Source organism: Dermacentor albipictus, chromosome 1, assembly GCF_038994185.2.
Source record: "Dermacentor albipictus isolate Rhodes 1998 colony chromosome 1, USDA_Dalb.pri_finalv2, whole genome shotgun sequence".
NCBI classification, from domain to species: domain Eukaryota; kingdom Metazoa; phylum Arthropoda; class Arachnida; order Ixodida; family Ixodidae; genus Dermacentor; species Dermacentor albipictus.
The window spans coordinates 111,705,381-111,723,098 of record NC_091821.1 but is presented as its reverse complement, the minus strand read 5'-3'; the positions used below and the strand labels follow the sequence as shown (position 1 = coordinate 111,723,098).

The window sequence follows — 17,718 nt, the reverse complement described above, 5'->3', positions numbered from 1 at the left end:
TTCCTTGGCATTATTTATATAGTTCACTTTTCTCCACTTCATGGATATCCAGCAAAATGACTGAGTGCATAGGGAGGGTGAGGCAAGTTTAAATGCTCAACATGGGGATTTAGTTAGGATAGCAAGGTGTGTAGAAGTAGGGGAGTTTGGGAGGTTGCTGAAACCGATTTCTATGAGTGATCTTGTTGTTTGTGTCAATGTCGGTTATATAATGCGAGGCGTCTTCTGAGGCAAGAAACTTTGAAAAAGCTCCTTATAGCTGTGGAAATTCAGTACGTGCCCCCTGGGGCTACCATGGGTGTGTCACTGTGGCCATTGGTTATCACTTGGGGCCACTGGGCAGATGCAGCTCTTCAACGAACTTTTTTGACACAAACTTGTGTGTGTACACTGGGTGTGTGCCACTGCATGTGTGCCACTCTTTAATGGACCTCTTTGATGCTGACTTAGGTCATGGGGCATCACAACAAGAACCTACGTAGTGGCATCTGTGTATGCATGTAAGTGAGCTGAAATTGTTTGCTTGGATTTTCTTTCCCTGACGACTAGTCCCCTTGTTGAATTTACTTCAGCCTGAGATATCACCTGTTTGACTACTGTTATCACATTATGCCCCATTTTGCTGTGAACTTGTCATGTTCTCTAGCTGGCAAGCTTGAATTTCAGGTACTGCACAGTGCTAAGGAAATTGATTCAGAGTGGGTGGTACTACCTCGGCTTTTCTTTGCAGCTGCGTGTTACATGAGAGAATAAGTTGTATGTAGATGTCTGTTAGAAATAGCATAGGTATTCAAAAGTACTTTCATTATGTTCTAGGTCATTGGTGCTGTCTGGCCTCCTTTGCATCATTTTTTGTAGCATGCTTGTTTACGTGCAAAAACAAATGTGGCCTGTTCTAATGCCTGCAAGGACTGCCCAATAGCTCATGATGTTTTGAGCCACTCAATTTCAGTCTTGGCTGCACTTGTGGATTTTCAACATCACTGAAGCTTGCAATATGCTTGATTTTCCTGCCAAACTGGTTTGCTTGTTTGTATCCAATTTATTGAATTATTTCACTTTCATTATGCTAATAGTCATTGATTGTAATATTATGCTGGCACATTTGATTCTGGAACTGTAATAAATTTCCAGACATTTTATTGCTTTGTCATAATTTTTGCACCTCGTTAGACACAATCTACTAAACACACAAAAAACTCCCTTCAACCTCGTAAAATTCCCAAAAGGTGCATAATAAACTCCCGACCTACCTGTAAAAGCTCTAATAAAGAGCTAAAATGCACTCCCAAAATATCTGTTTAAAACTCCCTTAATAAAACAGCTCCCTAAAGCTGTAAAAATTAACTCCCAAACATTCTCTTATATATTCCCATAAAAAGCAAAAATTCAACTCTCAAAATTAACCATAATTGCTCCCTTAAGCAAAGCTCCCAAAATATGGGAACAGTTGCTCCCATGTTTACACCTAAGCACTCCTACAAGGAGGCAAAATAATTTCCCAAAGGTCTCCTTCAACACTCCCTTAAGAAGCCAAACGTTTCCGAAAATGTACGTAAGGACTCCCATCGTTTCTCCTATAAATTCCCATAAGCAGCAAAATAAAATACCCATGTCAACTTGTAAAAGCTCCCAAAGCTCCTCATAAAAAGTTCCATAGTGCTGGTGTCCAAAAGAGGAATGAAAAACTCCCAACGTTCCCCATAAAGACTCCTGCAACCGCTCAGGGGTTGATGTTTAAAGGAGAATTCAAAAACTCCCATAATTCCCCATAAAACCACCAAACACAAGGAGGTGAAAAAAAACTCCGTTCGAAGGGAGGATCTTGTCCTCCCTTAAGGGCTTGAGTTATGCAACGAGGCCAAAACTCCCTAAAAGGGTCAAACCTGTTTACAGTGTAGGCACCTTTAGGGCTAAGTAAATGATGACGATGATGATCAATGTTATAGCAGAACTACTTAAAGGATTACGTTTGTTCAGGGCAGTTCATGCACACGTTACTCAGGCATAACACGCAATCAGTTGGCAGTATACATTGTTGTCAAATAACGGAACCCACTATCACCGCTATTTTCGTGGTGGCTTGCTGTCACCCGCCTGCACGAGCGTCATTCCAATCAAATAATCTTCTCGCTGCCGCTTGTTTGCCTCATTAGTGCTCCGCTACCTTCACAGGGGACCACCGCTTGAGAATGCTTGCAATCACGTGGCGCCAAAACGTGAAGCTATTCCCAACAGTTTCTTTTCCGTTTATGCAATCAGCCCTTCATGACTGCTCAAACATTTTTCGTGCCACCCGCACCCCGGCCGTCTGTCACGCGACTTCCCGGAAACCACGAGAACTCCCCATCTAATATGACGTGTACACACTAATTATGCACGATTTGACCAAACAAAAGTAAAATTATTATTTCCGATTCTACGCCTTTCTTGCCATTAACCCTCCGCTATTCGTCAAAAGTTTCCGGGTGGCACTGACTTCCCTTGTCTGTCACGTGACGTCGCAAAATTGCGAAAACTCGCCATGCCATAGTGACGTGCACTCACTAAAGGTGCATTATTATGCCGAACAAACTGAGTTTGTTTCGGAATAGTCTGAGACTGCCCAATTCTGAAAGAAATGTATGTCTGTCTGCGAATCATTCGGACACTGGCTACTCGGAGCTGCCAGGGACCATGAATTTATTTGCGTATGGCGCAACAACTTTCGCATGGCGGTATAACGTTGTCAAGTCCTTTCAGCACGCTTACAACATTGTTTTGCCAACTCTTCTTCGCTGAGGATCTGTCTTAGTGGCATTTTTTACCTTCCGTTGCACAGAGCGGCAATTTGCGACCCGCGTACCACAAGCTAAACAAGGGGAAGCGGGCCAATCGCAGACGTCGGCAACATCCCCCCTCTTCCAGTTATCTACTCTCATTTCTCTAGCTCGGCCCTACCGAAACTTTTGCCACTGCGGCGTTCTAATCACCTCTTGTCCGTCAATTAGATAAAAAGACGAAGAAGACGAAGTGATTCTCGTAGAGACCACCGTTCCTTTGCGCTGCCGTATTATCGGCTTTTTCCCGTGTTTTACTGGGAGACTCCGCTTCCATTGCCACGGCAACGGAAGTGGAGTCGGCAGAATGCCGACGCGACGTGACTGCTTCGGCAGGTACCGGCCCGAGGAAGAGAAATTGCCCTCCAAGCCAAGCTGACAGCGAGGACACTGCGCTGTACTCCTGCTTAAACGATGACACCTGAGATGACGAAGGCTTTGAAAGAGTACACCGGAAGGCCAAGAGAAGAAACATCAGCGGACGGTCTTCGTCAAGTAAGTCTACAGTCATGCCACAGCGAAGGTCATCGGCGCACACAATTCTTTTTGTGCCGGACACACCTGCCGACAACCTCAAGCGCATTAATCGACAAGCGATTTCCGTTTCTCTGGAGGCTCTTGCCGCAGGAGAAATCAAGGATATCAGAATTAATACTCGAAAGAACGTCCTGGCTATTGATGTCCACAACCAAAGCGCAATCAATGCTTTGATGGCAGTAAAGTTCCTGGGCAACATCAATGTCCACTATCTCATTCCGCAGGACAACGAAACCACGGCTGCATGGTGTTGTTTATAATATTGACACATTGATTGGCGACAGCGACCTGACAATTTTAATCAAACCTGCGATAGATAGTGTTGCCTTACTGCAAGCTCGGCGAATTGGCAAGTCGACCTGTGTAAGGCTCGTGTTTAGAGGTAACTGCCTACCATCACATGTAAAGATGGACCGCTTTCGGCATGTGGTACGACCTTTCGTATCAAAACCCCTTCAGTGCAGAAGGTGTCAAAGAATTGGACAAGTGAGTGCTGTCTGCCGAAATACAACGATATGGCCACGATATTCCGAACAACACGACACCGACACTTGCCGTGCAACAGAGCTCAAGTTCCCAAATTGTCAAGGCTCGCACGCTGCATCCTCAAAAGACTGTCCACGCCTAAAAAAAGAGCAGAAAATCTTGAGAAAAATGGCCAGAGATGGATCATCACATAGATCATCACACAATTATACACGCAAAGTGCCTCGAGTGGCCAGTCACGCTGAAATTTTGTGTGTATTAGCGGGCTTTTTTCATAATCGGAAAAAACACTTTTATGTAGCACGCATTCAGCAACAGAAAGGCGTATCGGGGGGTTTTCATGTTGCTCTAAAATGTTCTCATTGCCACTTTTCATCTAATCATCTAATAATATTTGAGAAGTTGATTCATTAAGACTAATTATGTAATTAGGCGGAATGTAAAAAATAATCTTAGTATCTGGAATCGACGGCAACCAACATTACCTCGATTCTGTCCAGCTACTTGAGATTTGAATATATTTAAATCTTGGGGCATAATAGCTGGGACCCCATAGCCGGAGAGTTTTCCTTTTTCCGAGAGAGGTGGGGTCCCGACCAGTTTTCCGAGCACCGTGTATATATATATATATATATATATATATATATATATATATATATATATATATATATATATATATATATATATATATATAACACTTGAAGAAACACTTGGTGTGACTTCGAAGAATTGAGCGCTGAAGCGACGGCGTTTTCAGTATATACAAGACCTAGTAGGAGATCGTTCAATTTCACAGCCTGAGTCCTTTCGGGGGTGTAATCTACCTTTGTGAAAATGTCTCGTACTTGGCTATCATTAATACCGCTTCGCCTTTCCGGCGAAACTGCAGCAGCCTCTCTCTCTCTCTCTCTTTGTTTCTCTTTCTGTGAGCCCGAGTGTAAGCGCTGCTGCGCATGACTGCTGTTGATTCTGATTATCGAGTGAATCTGGCTTGGCGTCATTTCGGTTATTGAATAAATTATAGTTTTCCCCAACTATCACGCACCAAGAATTACAGAAAGAACAGTTGCGTTACTCGAAGAAATCCTAGTGCACATTGTTTCCAGTACAGTGGAGTAGCTGCCAGTAATTCTTTCGTTATTGAGATTTAATTCGGCAAATGCAAGTAATTATCTAACTCGAGACGTACTGTCGGAATTATCAACGTGTCAATGAGTCATTTGTAGGCACCCCCAAATGACATTTAACTATGCTATCTTCAGCGACATACTAATTGCGTACTAATTTTTTCCGACTGGTAAAGAAACCTCACGATGGTATGAAAAATACCACGTGACTGCGCTCCCACCCGCATCCATAAATCAGCGCCTTCAAATAAGCCGATTGAACGCAACTGCGTTGCCTGTCGCATACCCGAAGAGACGGTGCACCACCTAGATTATGGTACTCAAGGAGCACCAACAGCAAGTGTCACGGCTTCGCAGCTATTCCTTCTTCCCATTTCTACGTCATAACTGTTATCCGTCTCGCAAAACCGACTGATCACATTGATAACAAAAGGCGCTTGCCCTACAGCGTCCTACACGTACCGTCCTACAGTGCCGCAGCGTCCTACATTGGTTTCGCACTTCACGTGGAGTCAAGGCCAATACCCATGACCAACGCCAATACCGATGCCTCGCCCAATTCACGTGGAGCCAGACATTGCGCAGAGTTAATTCTTCCGAGTAGCGCCTGGGACCACTGTTGTCGAGGCGCGCGGAAGCGTAATCATGCCGGCTATTTCCATATTTCACGCGTTTTCTTTATAACGCGGAAAAATAATTACGTGAGACATAGCACACTAAAAACAACTGAATCGGGTGTTTTAAAACACAATTATTTTTATCGAAATTTGCGCCCTCAATTAATTAATTGTGCAGAAACCATCGACGATGATTGCAATGTAAGCGAATAGCCGAACGCTTCTATAAAGCTATTCGGTTTAATAAAACAACGATGGGCGCTTGGAGGCGTATATTTGTCGCAATGCGGATGTTTAAGGTGGCATTAGTGTTGAACGAACGAGCGAGAGAAGGAAAGAAAGTTTCGCTACAGGAGCTGTCACACCAGGGGGGGGGGGAGGGAGCAGTAGAGGACGGCTGTCCTTGCTGAGCGCAGACCTGATAAGGGAGGGATCTAGTCCGAGGAGGATGGATAAGGGTTTATACTGGTCGGATGAAGTTTGATAAGATTGATAATGACACTAGGGTCTGCGTAAAAATGAGCAAGTGGCACAATGCTTACGCATACTTAGACAACTCCAGTGAAGTTACTTACGTGGCCGCTGTTCTGAATGAAAATTTCGTCACAGCTGCATTTTTTTTATTTGCAAGTATCCAGCTTGCAGTGCACACTTTCAAAAGTGGGCGTGCGGGAGGAAGGGCAACCCCTCGGTAAATATAACTTACTAAGGCTTGCCCCTGTTCCTCCTTTTTCCCTATTTCTACATCACCGGATGCCTAGCTGACAGGCAACCTCCTTTCCGGCACAAGAGTACCTGGTAAAGTTCATCATAGCCACGCCGAGCAATTGCCCCAGCAAAGCTCCGGATTGAGGGCCTCCACCGACTGATTTTAAACAAAGTATTGATCCCTATTTCTCTATACCCCAGAAGCGTTCTTCTTTAATTTCATTGCACTATTATCTCGAGGAGTTGCTGCGCATTGCCTCGCTGTTTTTGACTGCGTCCGGGGCTTAGCTAATTTGTGTTTCAGCGCTACATTAATGACGTGATGAGATAGAACGTCATAAACTACATCATTTAGTTGTTTGTATGGAAAGACACAGTTTGACGATTTGCACTGAAGTGGCTTTTCACGTGCGTGCTTTGCCTAAAGCGGTTGTAACAGCTATATTTCTTCTCCTATTACTACGAGAGCTCGGTTTGATAGGCACTTGATTTTAATCGTCTTCATGCCTGAGCCAGCGATTCTCAGGCAACACAGACCATCAGAGAGGCTCAACGCGTCAGCAGTTATGCCACCGACACCACGGCGCTCTCTTCTAGCATCACCGCAGATAGGAAAGCTCTTGACGCTCCTTTATTTTCTTGCCGCGACGGAGGCTTGTCACGCTGAGATAGAGTTATATTCGATTAACTTCTCTGATCACATCGTACTTCAACATCATCCAAGGACGTCACGACTTGAGATCAACTCATATTTATCTAAGACGATATAAGAATGTAGTAAAAAAGAAGGTTCCTATGGTTGATCACTGAAAGCGACGACCACCGCCTGTCGTAATGCTCGATAATTTTGACAGGATTATCATTTTTCGAAAAATGGAAATACTTGAAATGTTATATGGTCAGTTACCTACAACGAAAGCCTCGCCTCTGCATACAACACAAGCAGTAGCTGCCAACGGTATAGTGTCTCTGTCTTCTGCTTTCTTACTCGTCCTTAATTCTCTCAGGGTTTAATAGACGTTACCAAGAGATTTAGCAGTAATAATTTCAGTGGCAAGCACAGCCGCAGTCTTAGCCTGTCCCTGCGTCACGTGCTCGTTTAAACGAGCAGGGAGCACATTTTATCTCTTCGAACACGGTGCCGCGGGAGCCGAGCTGTCAAGTGTTTTAATTATTGTGGTCACTGCCACTGTTTTATTCTTGACAAAATTCATCCCGACCAAGAAAGATTAATACTTGCGAGCCTGGATTTCAAACGTTCCTCCACATGATGTAACTTCGTTTGCTTATAGAACACAACTTTATTTTTAAAGAAGTCAGTTTATAAAATTTATTCTCTCACTGTTTACTTCACTTTTAATCTTCAGCCAGCTACTCACTAATTACATTCTTCAGCACAAAATGCTGCTAGGCAATTTAAATAATCTAGCAGGCCAGTCCTTGCAGTATCTCGGACAAAAAAATCGCCCCGAGGAAAGAGGTGTCTCCTAGCGTATAACAAGCTGCAGTCTTTCCCATTTCAGCCTGGTAATTCAGTGATTTTGCGAAGTGCTCCAGCGCACCACAATATGCTGGAACGCATGTTTACAAACCGTAGCTCGCACAAGCACTGCTTGATTAGACGAAAAATACAGCAATTGTGTTAGGCCAGACCGCTACAGGACCTAACCTAAACGTTACTGCCTACAGTTTACAGAAGGCGTTGGAAAAAAATACATGCAATTACGAGAGAAAAGGATACTTATGATGAAAATAATTACCTCAGGCCAGATCATCATACAACGCGATGTAAACGGCACCACAGACTGCGTAGAAGACTCGTTTTAAGTATACACCAGTATAATTGGGGAAATGAATAAAAAATAAATGCAGTTAAAGAAAAACAACAGATAGTTTTCGTTTGGCATCCGCAACAGCTGTGCGTACGCAGGAAGCCCACGGAGGCGAAAGTGCGCACGCGCAGTATCGAGGAGCCCGCACGGTTTCTTGCGTGCGCCCACAGCTTTTCAAGAGCTGCGTAGCGTCCGCTGCGGGCGCTGCGGGACGTGCTCGCGCGTCCACGAGAGCACAGTTTTCGATATGGCTCTTGCCAAAGAGTTTCACACAATAATTACCATAGGGAACTCTGGCGCTATCGTCTGCGGGAGCTGCAACGGTTGTGCCAGCATGGGAATTATGGCAAGCACATGGATTTGCCTAAACTTCGTCTGTCTGGCTTCAATCGGCTTTGCGTCTTTGTAAACTCGTCCCTTTCAACAATGTACTGCGTAATACATAATTAAATAAACATTGTCAAAATTGTCCGACGGCAGGACTCGATCACAGGACCTGTAGCACAAAGGCCTGATATTGAAACCGTTAAGCCACGGACGCATGCATCGGCAAGGGACGTGAAACGACCTTATGAAATTATCGCGGGCATGCCAATGCCTTGAGAGGCTTGGAGCGTTTCGATTTGGCCACCTCGACAAGCTCAATCGGTACAATTAGTAGTGATTGTGCGTGTTCGCAGCGTCTTCTGCACTTCGAAGAGTTGCTCTGAAGAATTGCTCTGAAATTTACGACAATAATAATATTTGGGGTTTTACGTGCCAAAACCACTTTCTGATTATGAGGCACGCCGTAGTGGAGGACTCCGGAAATTTTGATCACCTGAGGTTCTTTAACGTGCACCTAAATCTAAGCACACGGGTGTTTTCGCATTTCGCCCCCATCAAAATGCGGCCGCCGTGGCCGGGATTCGATCCCGCGACCTCGTGCTCAGCAGCCCAATCCCATAGCCACTGAGCAACCACGGCGGGTAAATTTACGACAATGGAGGCATATAAAGCCTAATATACATAGCCACAAGAACGTCTGAATCCACAAGCACAAATATCAGACAAATGGTTTGACTTCGTGGCGGCTGATATTGGCTACACAGCAGTTTCAGGAGTTGGCATATGGCGGCGGTTAGTAGCACACTACCGGCTCCTGCGCGTGCTAGCCAGCAATCCCGCTCTCAACATTTTGCGTCCGACCAACTATTGCCGATTCGTGAGCGCGCGCTTCGCAATGTGCGCACGACCTCGCGCGCTGCGTACGTGGGTCTAAACTGTCTAATAACTACATTAAGGGGGACCATGGTTCGCGCTTCCACTAGGCCAAGGAGACAAGGAGCGAGGCAACATTTTACGATATTGAAGCGCCTGGTGGTGCAGGGCACTGCAGCGGGATAACAGGTCACATTTCTGAATAAGCTTATCCCCGAGAGAGAGGGCCCTCTGGGACGTCAAACGTCACGTCATGCTATAGTCGTCGTTGGGCCATTCTCATGGTTATTGTCGCTGTCTATCTGCATACCCAGTTCATAGAGGTCATGGCATGACAGCTCCTTGTAAAGCTTTACCTGTTTGCTGTCTGTGACATGTAGCCACAAAATGTAGGCCCATCTTCGTTTTCACCTCTTTTTATCATGTTCTAGCTCGTTTTTTTTTCTTGTTTTTTTAACCAGAGGAGGGCATTTATTTTTCGAGGTCTCCCGCAGACTTCCGTGTTACGGAAACGGAGTCGAAGTTCGACATGGCTCAACGCAGGACAGCACACATTCCGGGTGTTCGGAGTAAATTTCACAGTTGGCATATTAGATATATATGTGTATGGCCACTATGTTGCTTTAATTTACATATAATTATTATTTTTTGCTTCTGATAATAAACCCGTCAAATCAAACAGAACTGCAATGAACGCAAGGAATCCAGCGAAATATTATGAAAGAGTTACGCGAATAATTATGACTTGTGCCGGGCGGTTAATTTCGCAGTCAAGATAGCTGTAAAGTGCACATTAAACATCGTTCAAGCAATACAGCATGAAGTTCAGAGGTGTAATAAAGACTGTGAAGCCATGGTCGAATATGATGCTATATGTCTGTGTGTGTATCACGAAAACCATATTTTCCCAAAGAATGATACTGTTTGGATGTGTCTTCAGTGAGGGTAATGAGATGGCCCACACGTCTTTCCACAGGGACTCAGGCTCGATTCGAATGATTATGTGGAGCTGCTGTAGTGCTGTGAAGCCTTAGGGGGAAAAAGTGGCTGCCGGACGATCCTACGTGTGGCAGCAAGAGACTTCCTACCATACCACATGGAAAACTCGGAAGTGGTTGTCCGATAATTTTTACGATTCTACCAGTCCCAACATCTGGCAATCTAACTGTCCTTATTGCAATCATATTAATTATTATGCGTGGGGCGCGAGTGGGCAGATATCCAACAGAAATGGCAGTAGCGGAAAGACCCAGCTGATCGACAAGGTGCGTCTCTCTCTCGGGACACCGTGAAGGTCGCGTGTGACAGATTCCGCAGCCACCTTAAGGCAGTTGTGGATGCTGAGGGTGGCTTCTTTGAGTGGTTTCCCTTTGCCATCAGACAGCTTTATGTCCTTTTTCCAAGTGCCCAATAAATTCCATTTTTGCTGAAGTTGCGGCCTCTTTTCGTCTCTCAACTACAAGTGTCAAAGTTACCCCGAACACCCTGTGTATTGAATCGCCCCCCCCCCCCCTGCATGCGTATAGGTATCTGTACTACCACTACAGCCGTGCCGGCCGCCGGCTCTATTATGCAACGAAACAAACACTCCCAAGCCTTGATAATATCGTCACCGCCACAAATATGCGCCTTCAAACGCACGATTTCTTGAATATAAATGAATTGATTTACTTGGCTCATTGTTCCATTTTAAAGCGAATAAGTTTCTCCAGTTTTCGCATATCGGAGTTTTTCCGCTAAGGGCAGCTCCTCTCGCGCCGCCGACTCGCTGGGCGCATTCATCGACGAACGCCAACGAGCTCGTTGAGACGCTGTCGCGCGAGAGGTTTGGGGCCATGCTGCGCTGAAGAGCTCGGGAAGGACAGCGGTCCTCTTACCCTGCCGCCCACTACTCCTGCGGCGAGGGCTCCGACGGCACGATGCCAGTCGCCTTCCACGCCGCCCGAGACAGCGCGCATATGACGAATTGGTTTACCAGTATAGACACCGATTCTACCGCCATAGGTGTGCTGGTTAACAATTCTGGGGCTGACTTGACAAAGCTTTTCATTCATAAGTGTTCATAAGTTTCATTCATAAGTGTTAAGTTTCGCAAAAATATGTGCAACAGCACGACTGGCTGGGATCTGCAGCTCTTACGAACAGTGCTACTTAAGGGCATTTACGTGAATATGGTCCCGTTGTCTGCAGCATTTCGCAATGAAACAACGAACACTAAGAAATGTCCTCACTGCGACAAATCTACGCCTTCAAGCGCATCCTACGTTCAATAAAGCGGATAGGTTTCTAGAGGCGTTCGGATATTCGCTTACATCGACAGTCATCGTCGATGGTTTGTGTACAATTTTTAATCCGTAGCATTCTTTGGCGAATATCCGGGCAATTTTGGAAGCAAAATTGGGCAAAATCCTGTCTATAACGCAAGATGCGTGATATCTTTCCCAAAGGAATACATAGGGCTCCATAGAAAATACATGGGATTGGGGTGGACCAACGTGAATTTTCGAGTGAGTCAACATAAATTTGAGGGTGGGCCATTCTAAATTTGGGGGTGATATGGGGGTGAGTCAACCTAAATTTGGAGCTGGGCCAACTTGAAATTTGGGGTGAGTCAACCTAAATTTGGGGCGGGCCATCCTAAATTTGGAGGTGATACGGGGTGGGTCAACCTAAATTCGGGGGTGGGCCAACTTGAAATTTGGGGTGAGTCAGCTAAATTAGGGGTGGGCCAACAGGGAAAGAAGAGTACAAACTAGGCTAAACATAGGGAAAGAAAAGTACGAGCCGAGTCAAAGAATGCTGGCCATTAGGAGACAATTATCTGATTTTCTTTTCTTTTTTGACTACATTCATTGTTCCTATGGCGCTCAGCGGCCGCAGCTTCTGCGGTAACATGTTTTGGTTGAGAAATCAAATAGTCCTAAATATTTTTTGCTTGTTTCCTTTAATGAAAAACAGATATTTTATTGCACCTGTGTGGTTTCTAACTGATTTGTTTTGCTGTTGTCGTTCTTGTTGCGCATTCCAGCCTTCTCTCATTGGCTCCGGGCTAAGGCGCACAAAAAAAGAGGCGCGTGCGTCTTACCAAGCCTCAGGAAGGTGCCTTGCTCGTCAAAGGGTTGTCGCTTTCCCTGGAACGAGAACAGCATCTCCAGCGCCGCTGCGCAGACCTGTTCGGCATGGTCTTCTCGTCGTTCAGGCGCACCGCTCACGAGCATGTAAACTTGGCCAACAGTTTCCACCTGTGAACGATCGGCGATAGCTCTAAGCAGGCCGCACAGCACGTTCTTATGGTCTAACTGTCACGTCATTGTGACTTCGCCGCTTATCGACTACGTAAAGAAGCTAAGCAGCATTTTTCGTGCTAGTCAGAAGTTCGGTGGTAGACCACGTGGAAATGCCGAATGTTGACCCACTGATTATTTTTTAACGGCTGGGTATAAGTCCGCATTAATTATCTAGTATCCCATAGATATTTTAGGCAATTAGAAGCACATCGTCAGGTCAGTAGTGATAGAGGACGACTCTGGGCACTCAGTTTGATCATTTACAGTGCTAAGAACTTAGAGAAATGCTATGCTGCATTTTTTTAGTGGTGAGAACAAAAGGATAACAAAGGCAGCGAAATTGTCTTTCTTCGTGCAGCGAAATTGTCTTTGTCAAGTCCTTGACGAATGCAGGCCCTCTTATTGAACGCGTACGAAACGTTGTAATCTCTTTTTTGCAATGATTTTCACCGTTACTACCATCCTTTACTTTGCACCTTCTTTGGCATTCAAGGCAGACGCACCTTGAAGACGTGGTAGCGATCCGTGATCAAGTCGAAGAGAGAAAATGTTGCGTTCACCCAGCTGACGACTTGCATGGGACTCAGGTGCCGGCACGCCATAGGAAAGTTGACCAGCTCGCTGAACAGCACCGTCACGCTGTCGAACGTCTGTGTAGTGGTAGGCACAAGGGCAAAATGCACTATGCCTTAAAGCGTATGTGTCATGCCGCTGCAAAGAGGCGCGAATAAATGATGCCGTGTTCAGGTGAATACTAGTTAGTCGAGAAGCTGTGCCTGGTCGAAGACAGAATGAACACGCGAGATCTCTCGCGACAATGTTTTGGATTTAGAAGTTTAATCAATAATTTTCACTCGCGTATTAGCGACGCGTAGTTCCTTACTCAGAGCCTCCAATGCTCGCCTTGCTATGGGCACTGCGGCACCAAACAAATGAAATGAAGAACTCATGTCGATAATAGCAGACATTGCCTCGAAGGTTTTGCTGCCCTTTATTCGTCATGCAAGAAGGAAGGAATCATCCAGAGTTATTTTAAAAGCCAAAAGCGACCTGCACTTCCTTATAGTTTGCCTGCAGTAATGAGCGCGCTAAAGATGGAGTGCGAGAGATGGAGCGATTTAGGGACACTATCTAAAACGCATTGCTTTTGCCAGACGTCATCAGTAATTGACGAAAAGTTGTGAGCCGTGTAGGACGAAGAACGTCCCGCGAACACGGCCTCCTTCAGTCATTAACCTTCACGGACACGAAACGAAAAGAGAAACGCATTCAAAAGCGTCCGAGTATGTTACTCAAGCGGACAGAACCATCGCAGCGCGTAAAGATCGCTTCAAGAGAACTGCTTTATGGCCTGGTTATGTTTGCTGAAAGACAGAGAGAGAGAGAGAGAAAACAAGGGTAGGAAAGGCAGGGAGGTCAACCACAACAGCATCCGGTTTGCTACCCTACACTGGGTGTGGGGGAAAGGGGAATAGAAAGAGGAAGTAAGGGAGAGAGTAAGCACTAAGTACGTGTGGGAGGGACACCATACACAAGGACACTATAAACATTTGCCGCAAAGGGGACTCACGTAAAAAGATGAAAACACAATGTCGAAGACATTGGCGGCACTTCCAACTGATTTATCCAGGGTGCATACCTACGAATAGATAGAGGGCACTGTATAAAAAAAAAACAAGCCAGGGAACATGACGTAAAGAAAAACGGAGTGGTTCAATGGCGGAGTTGACAAACGTTTGCTCTCGCACTGCAAGACCTATATGTGTGAACCACGAAAGTCTAGCTGAAACATGGCTTGCGCACAAGAAAGCGTAGTCATGTTATCGTTCAGATTTTTTAGCAAGCTATGCTGTTTTCTTCTTAGCATAGTATACAGAAGGGGTCAAAATATTGCAATAATATTCCTCCTTTCTTTCCAGTTCTTTTTTTTTAATTATTATTGTCGACGAAAGGCGGCGTTAAGTCTCAGAGACGGAGGCGTACAAAACCACAGTTCACAGTAGTGGTTAAGAAAATTTGGTACTGGGAATTCCTTGTGTGCGTGCGTGTGTGTGTTTTAGAGCGCAGCTCTTAGGCGCCCGTTTCGGCGTTGAGCGTCGGCGAGCCTCGTCTTCCCTCGGCGTAAAACCTGTTTCACACGCAAGCGATTTTGGGCCAGAAACGGAGCGGCACCCGTCGCGTGAGCAAGCCTCCTTTACTAATAGCAGTTTCCCGAGCGGCGCGCGGCTGCGATCGCGATCGCAATATTTGGAAATATTCGCGAGCAGCGAGAGCGACAACCAATGGCGGAGTGCCTTGAGCAGTGACGTTGCGAGGAACCGGGGAACTCGACCGCTCGAGCAGACGGTTCTAGCAGACGACGTCCGCTGCCAGTTTGCAATGTCTCGCGCGGTTTTCAGCGAGCTGTTCATCTCTCAAGTTGTGCAGCGTCCACTTGTTTGGGATGCTAAAACGAAAGATTTTCGCAATAAAGAGGAGGGTTCTTTGGGAAGAAATTATGGACTGAAGCCGAAGGTACTCGTCGTCGCAAGTGACGCATACTTCTATGAAGTAAATGTCGGCGTCGCTCGAATCGGCCATGTTCGTTGGTGCTTCAGAATTGCCGCTTGTTTCCATCTGTCCTTTCCGAGTTCCATTCCTTGGAGCCAAATTGTCCCCACGTGCTCTTTTCTTCTTGCCTCTTCTTTTCTCCTGATGATGACCACATATGGCCCCAGACAGACACGATGAAACGACAGTCCATACGTTTTGTTCGCAGCGCGTGTAGGTGCTTTTTTTTCCCTTCCTTGCAACTCCGAGCTAGCGTGTTCGTAGTTTTGTTTGGTCATGTGTCTTCAGCTAAAAGGTGACGTACCCCGAGGTCTACAAGTGCTGCCGCCTTTGTACTCGAATGCCTACAGGCGAAAAGGAACGCGAGCTTCTTTGAAAGCCATCCATGGGCCTCTTGCATCCGGGTGGTCGAGATGGCACCCGAAGGCTTTGCGGTATTCGAAAACAAGAGCCGTTGGCAGACGGGCACCTGCCGCAAGCCTAGATCGCGGAAATACGAACCAACTCCCTCATTTGCTTCCATGTGGCTAATTCTGTATGCGTCTACTAAACAAGACTTAAGCTGTCGCCTATAAAGAGCTAAAAGATACGTAATCGGGAATAAAAAAAAATTGTATCCACCGTTCCATACACAGTGTTCTCATTTTTTGCAAGGTTTATAAGCACGAAAGTTAAGACCAACTTAATACACCGATCGAACCCGCAGCTCAAGCACGCCAAAACATGAAAATATGGAGCAAGGCGCGGCTTTTGAAGACCGCTGAAACCCGCGGCTCACGGGCGCTTTCCGCAAGCGACACTGTGCATCACAGCGGCACGCGTCGCGCCAAAACGACGCATGTGAAACGAAGCTGCGTTTGCGCGCCGCGACCACCGCCGCTCCGTCGCTTGCACGTGAAACAGGCCTAGCCGCGCGAACGAGGAAAGAGTGAACGCGGAGCGCAGCGGCGGATGAAAGACGGCGAGAGCACAGCGAGCGCGAGGAGCGAGGCGGAGGAGGTGCTTGCAGCGGAAGCATGAGGAGAAAAGCGCAGGAAGCCACCTTGAAGCCTCACCAGATAACCCTCACAACCACGCATGCTCGGAAGCGGCGGCACCGGCCGCGCGGAGCAACAAAACAAGAACCAGAAAGCTCGCCTTCGCGCACATATAGCCTTCGCCGCAAGTGTTTCCTAGTTAAGGTTATGGCTGCATAAGCTGCAGTTGCCGGGAAGCGGCAACTGTATGGCCGGTCTATATATAGCGCCGCGCGTCGCGGCTCTGCCAGTGGGTGCGGTCATCGGTGCGGTGCCTCAATATATCGCGAAATTAAAACAAGTGCAGAGTTGCGCTCAAATTTCGCGTAAGGGAGTATCGTAATCGTCAGCGAATGTTTTTCTCAACAAGATAGGTAGTACATTAGGCTAAATAAGAAGAGCATGGTGGCAACAATTAGCAGAGTTCCCTCTGGTAATTGTTGCATGAAGCTCTATGCCTAAAACGTTCCATAACTTGGGCTCGAAGCGTTCTTCGTAGGCTGTCTACAATACATACATACATACATACATACATACATACATACATACATACATACATACATACATACATACATACATACATACATACATACATACATACATACATACATACATACATACATACATACATACATACATACATACATACATACATACATACATACATCTTTGTTTCAGCAGCTGACAACTTATTACACATATCGTGCCCGCATAAGCGCAAGTCGCTCGTGGGCGGGTCACAGCAGGCATGAGGTGCTAGCTCGCTGCTAGCAAAAGAAGTACGACGTATATGCTACATATCACAAAAGCTTCAAGAGAACACTGAACATGAATATTTTACTGTGTTAGTAGCGTCAGAAAAAAAGAACATATTAAAAAAATCAAATTTCCGGCTATTTCTTTGGGCAAAGGTGAAGAAATACATATATATAAAAGATCACAATCTTTTTGTTTACAAGACAATAGTGCAAATAATGATAGGAACTGTTTAAAAAAAACTTACGTACACATCAAGTTTACCTGTCAAGTACCTTGAGGATGAAGTAACCATGCTTTAATTTGTTGTTTGCCTTCTTTTTGGGAATGCTGTTGAATTATTTCTTTCGGCAACTGGTTAAAATAAAAAGGAACGTAATATTCTCGACACTTTTTACCATAGCTCCTATATATACGCGGTAACTGATAAAAGTATGTTTTTCTTAGAGTTTTAGGTTTACTCTTTATTATGTTGTGGCGATTCGAGAAAATATTACGAAGAAGTATCGCTTATACAAACAGATCCGAAAAGGACTCAACACCTGCAATAATACTTCTTACGTCGTTGTCTGAACAATCATAAGCGGTACCATACAGTACGCTCGCAGCTTTCCTGTGCAATAGCTTATCCACTCGATCTACTTTCGTTTGTGAGCAGGAACCAAGAACTGAAATACCATATCTGAGCACAGACTGGCCTATAGTATATATAGAGCCTTAAAAACTAACCTTCGCAACTTAACAGGCGTCTTAAAACCAGGAAATAACCAGGAAAAATGTTGG

The 17,718-nt window shown here is 45.6% G+C and overlaps 1 protein-coding gene across 6 annotated transcripts in view; it reads right to left on the bottom strand.

The window, feature by feature from the left end:
• LOC135907732 (soluble guanylate cyclase 88E-like) overlaps window positions 1–17,718 on the bottom strand; it is a 281,964-nt gene that overhangs the window by 86,402 nt on the left and 177,844 nt on the right. For 5 of the 6 annotated variants that reach the window (XM_070524767.1, XM_070524760.1, XM_070524763.1 and 2 more), the window contains 3 exons: window positions 14,184–14,252; window positions 13,117–13,263; window positions 12,412–12,568 (listed from right to left, as the gene is read on the bottom strand). In XM_070524767.1, coding sequence (XP_070380868.1) covers window positions 12,412–12,568; window positions 13,117–13,263; window positions 14,184–14,252 — 373 coding nt within the window. The remainder of the gene's footprint in view (window positions 1–12,411; window positions 12,569–13,116; window positions 13,264–14,183; window positions 14,253–17,718) is intronic. The other variant, XM_070524753.1, reaches the window with a different exon arrangement.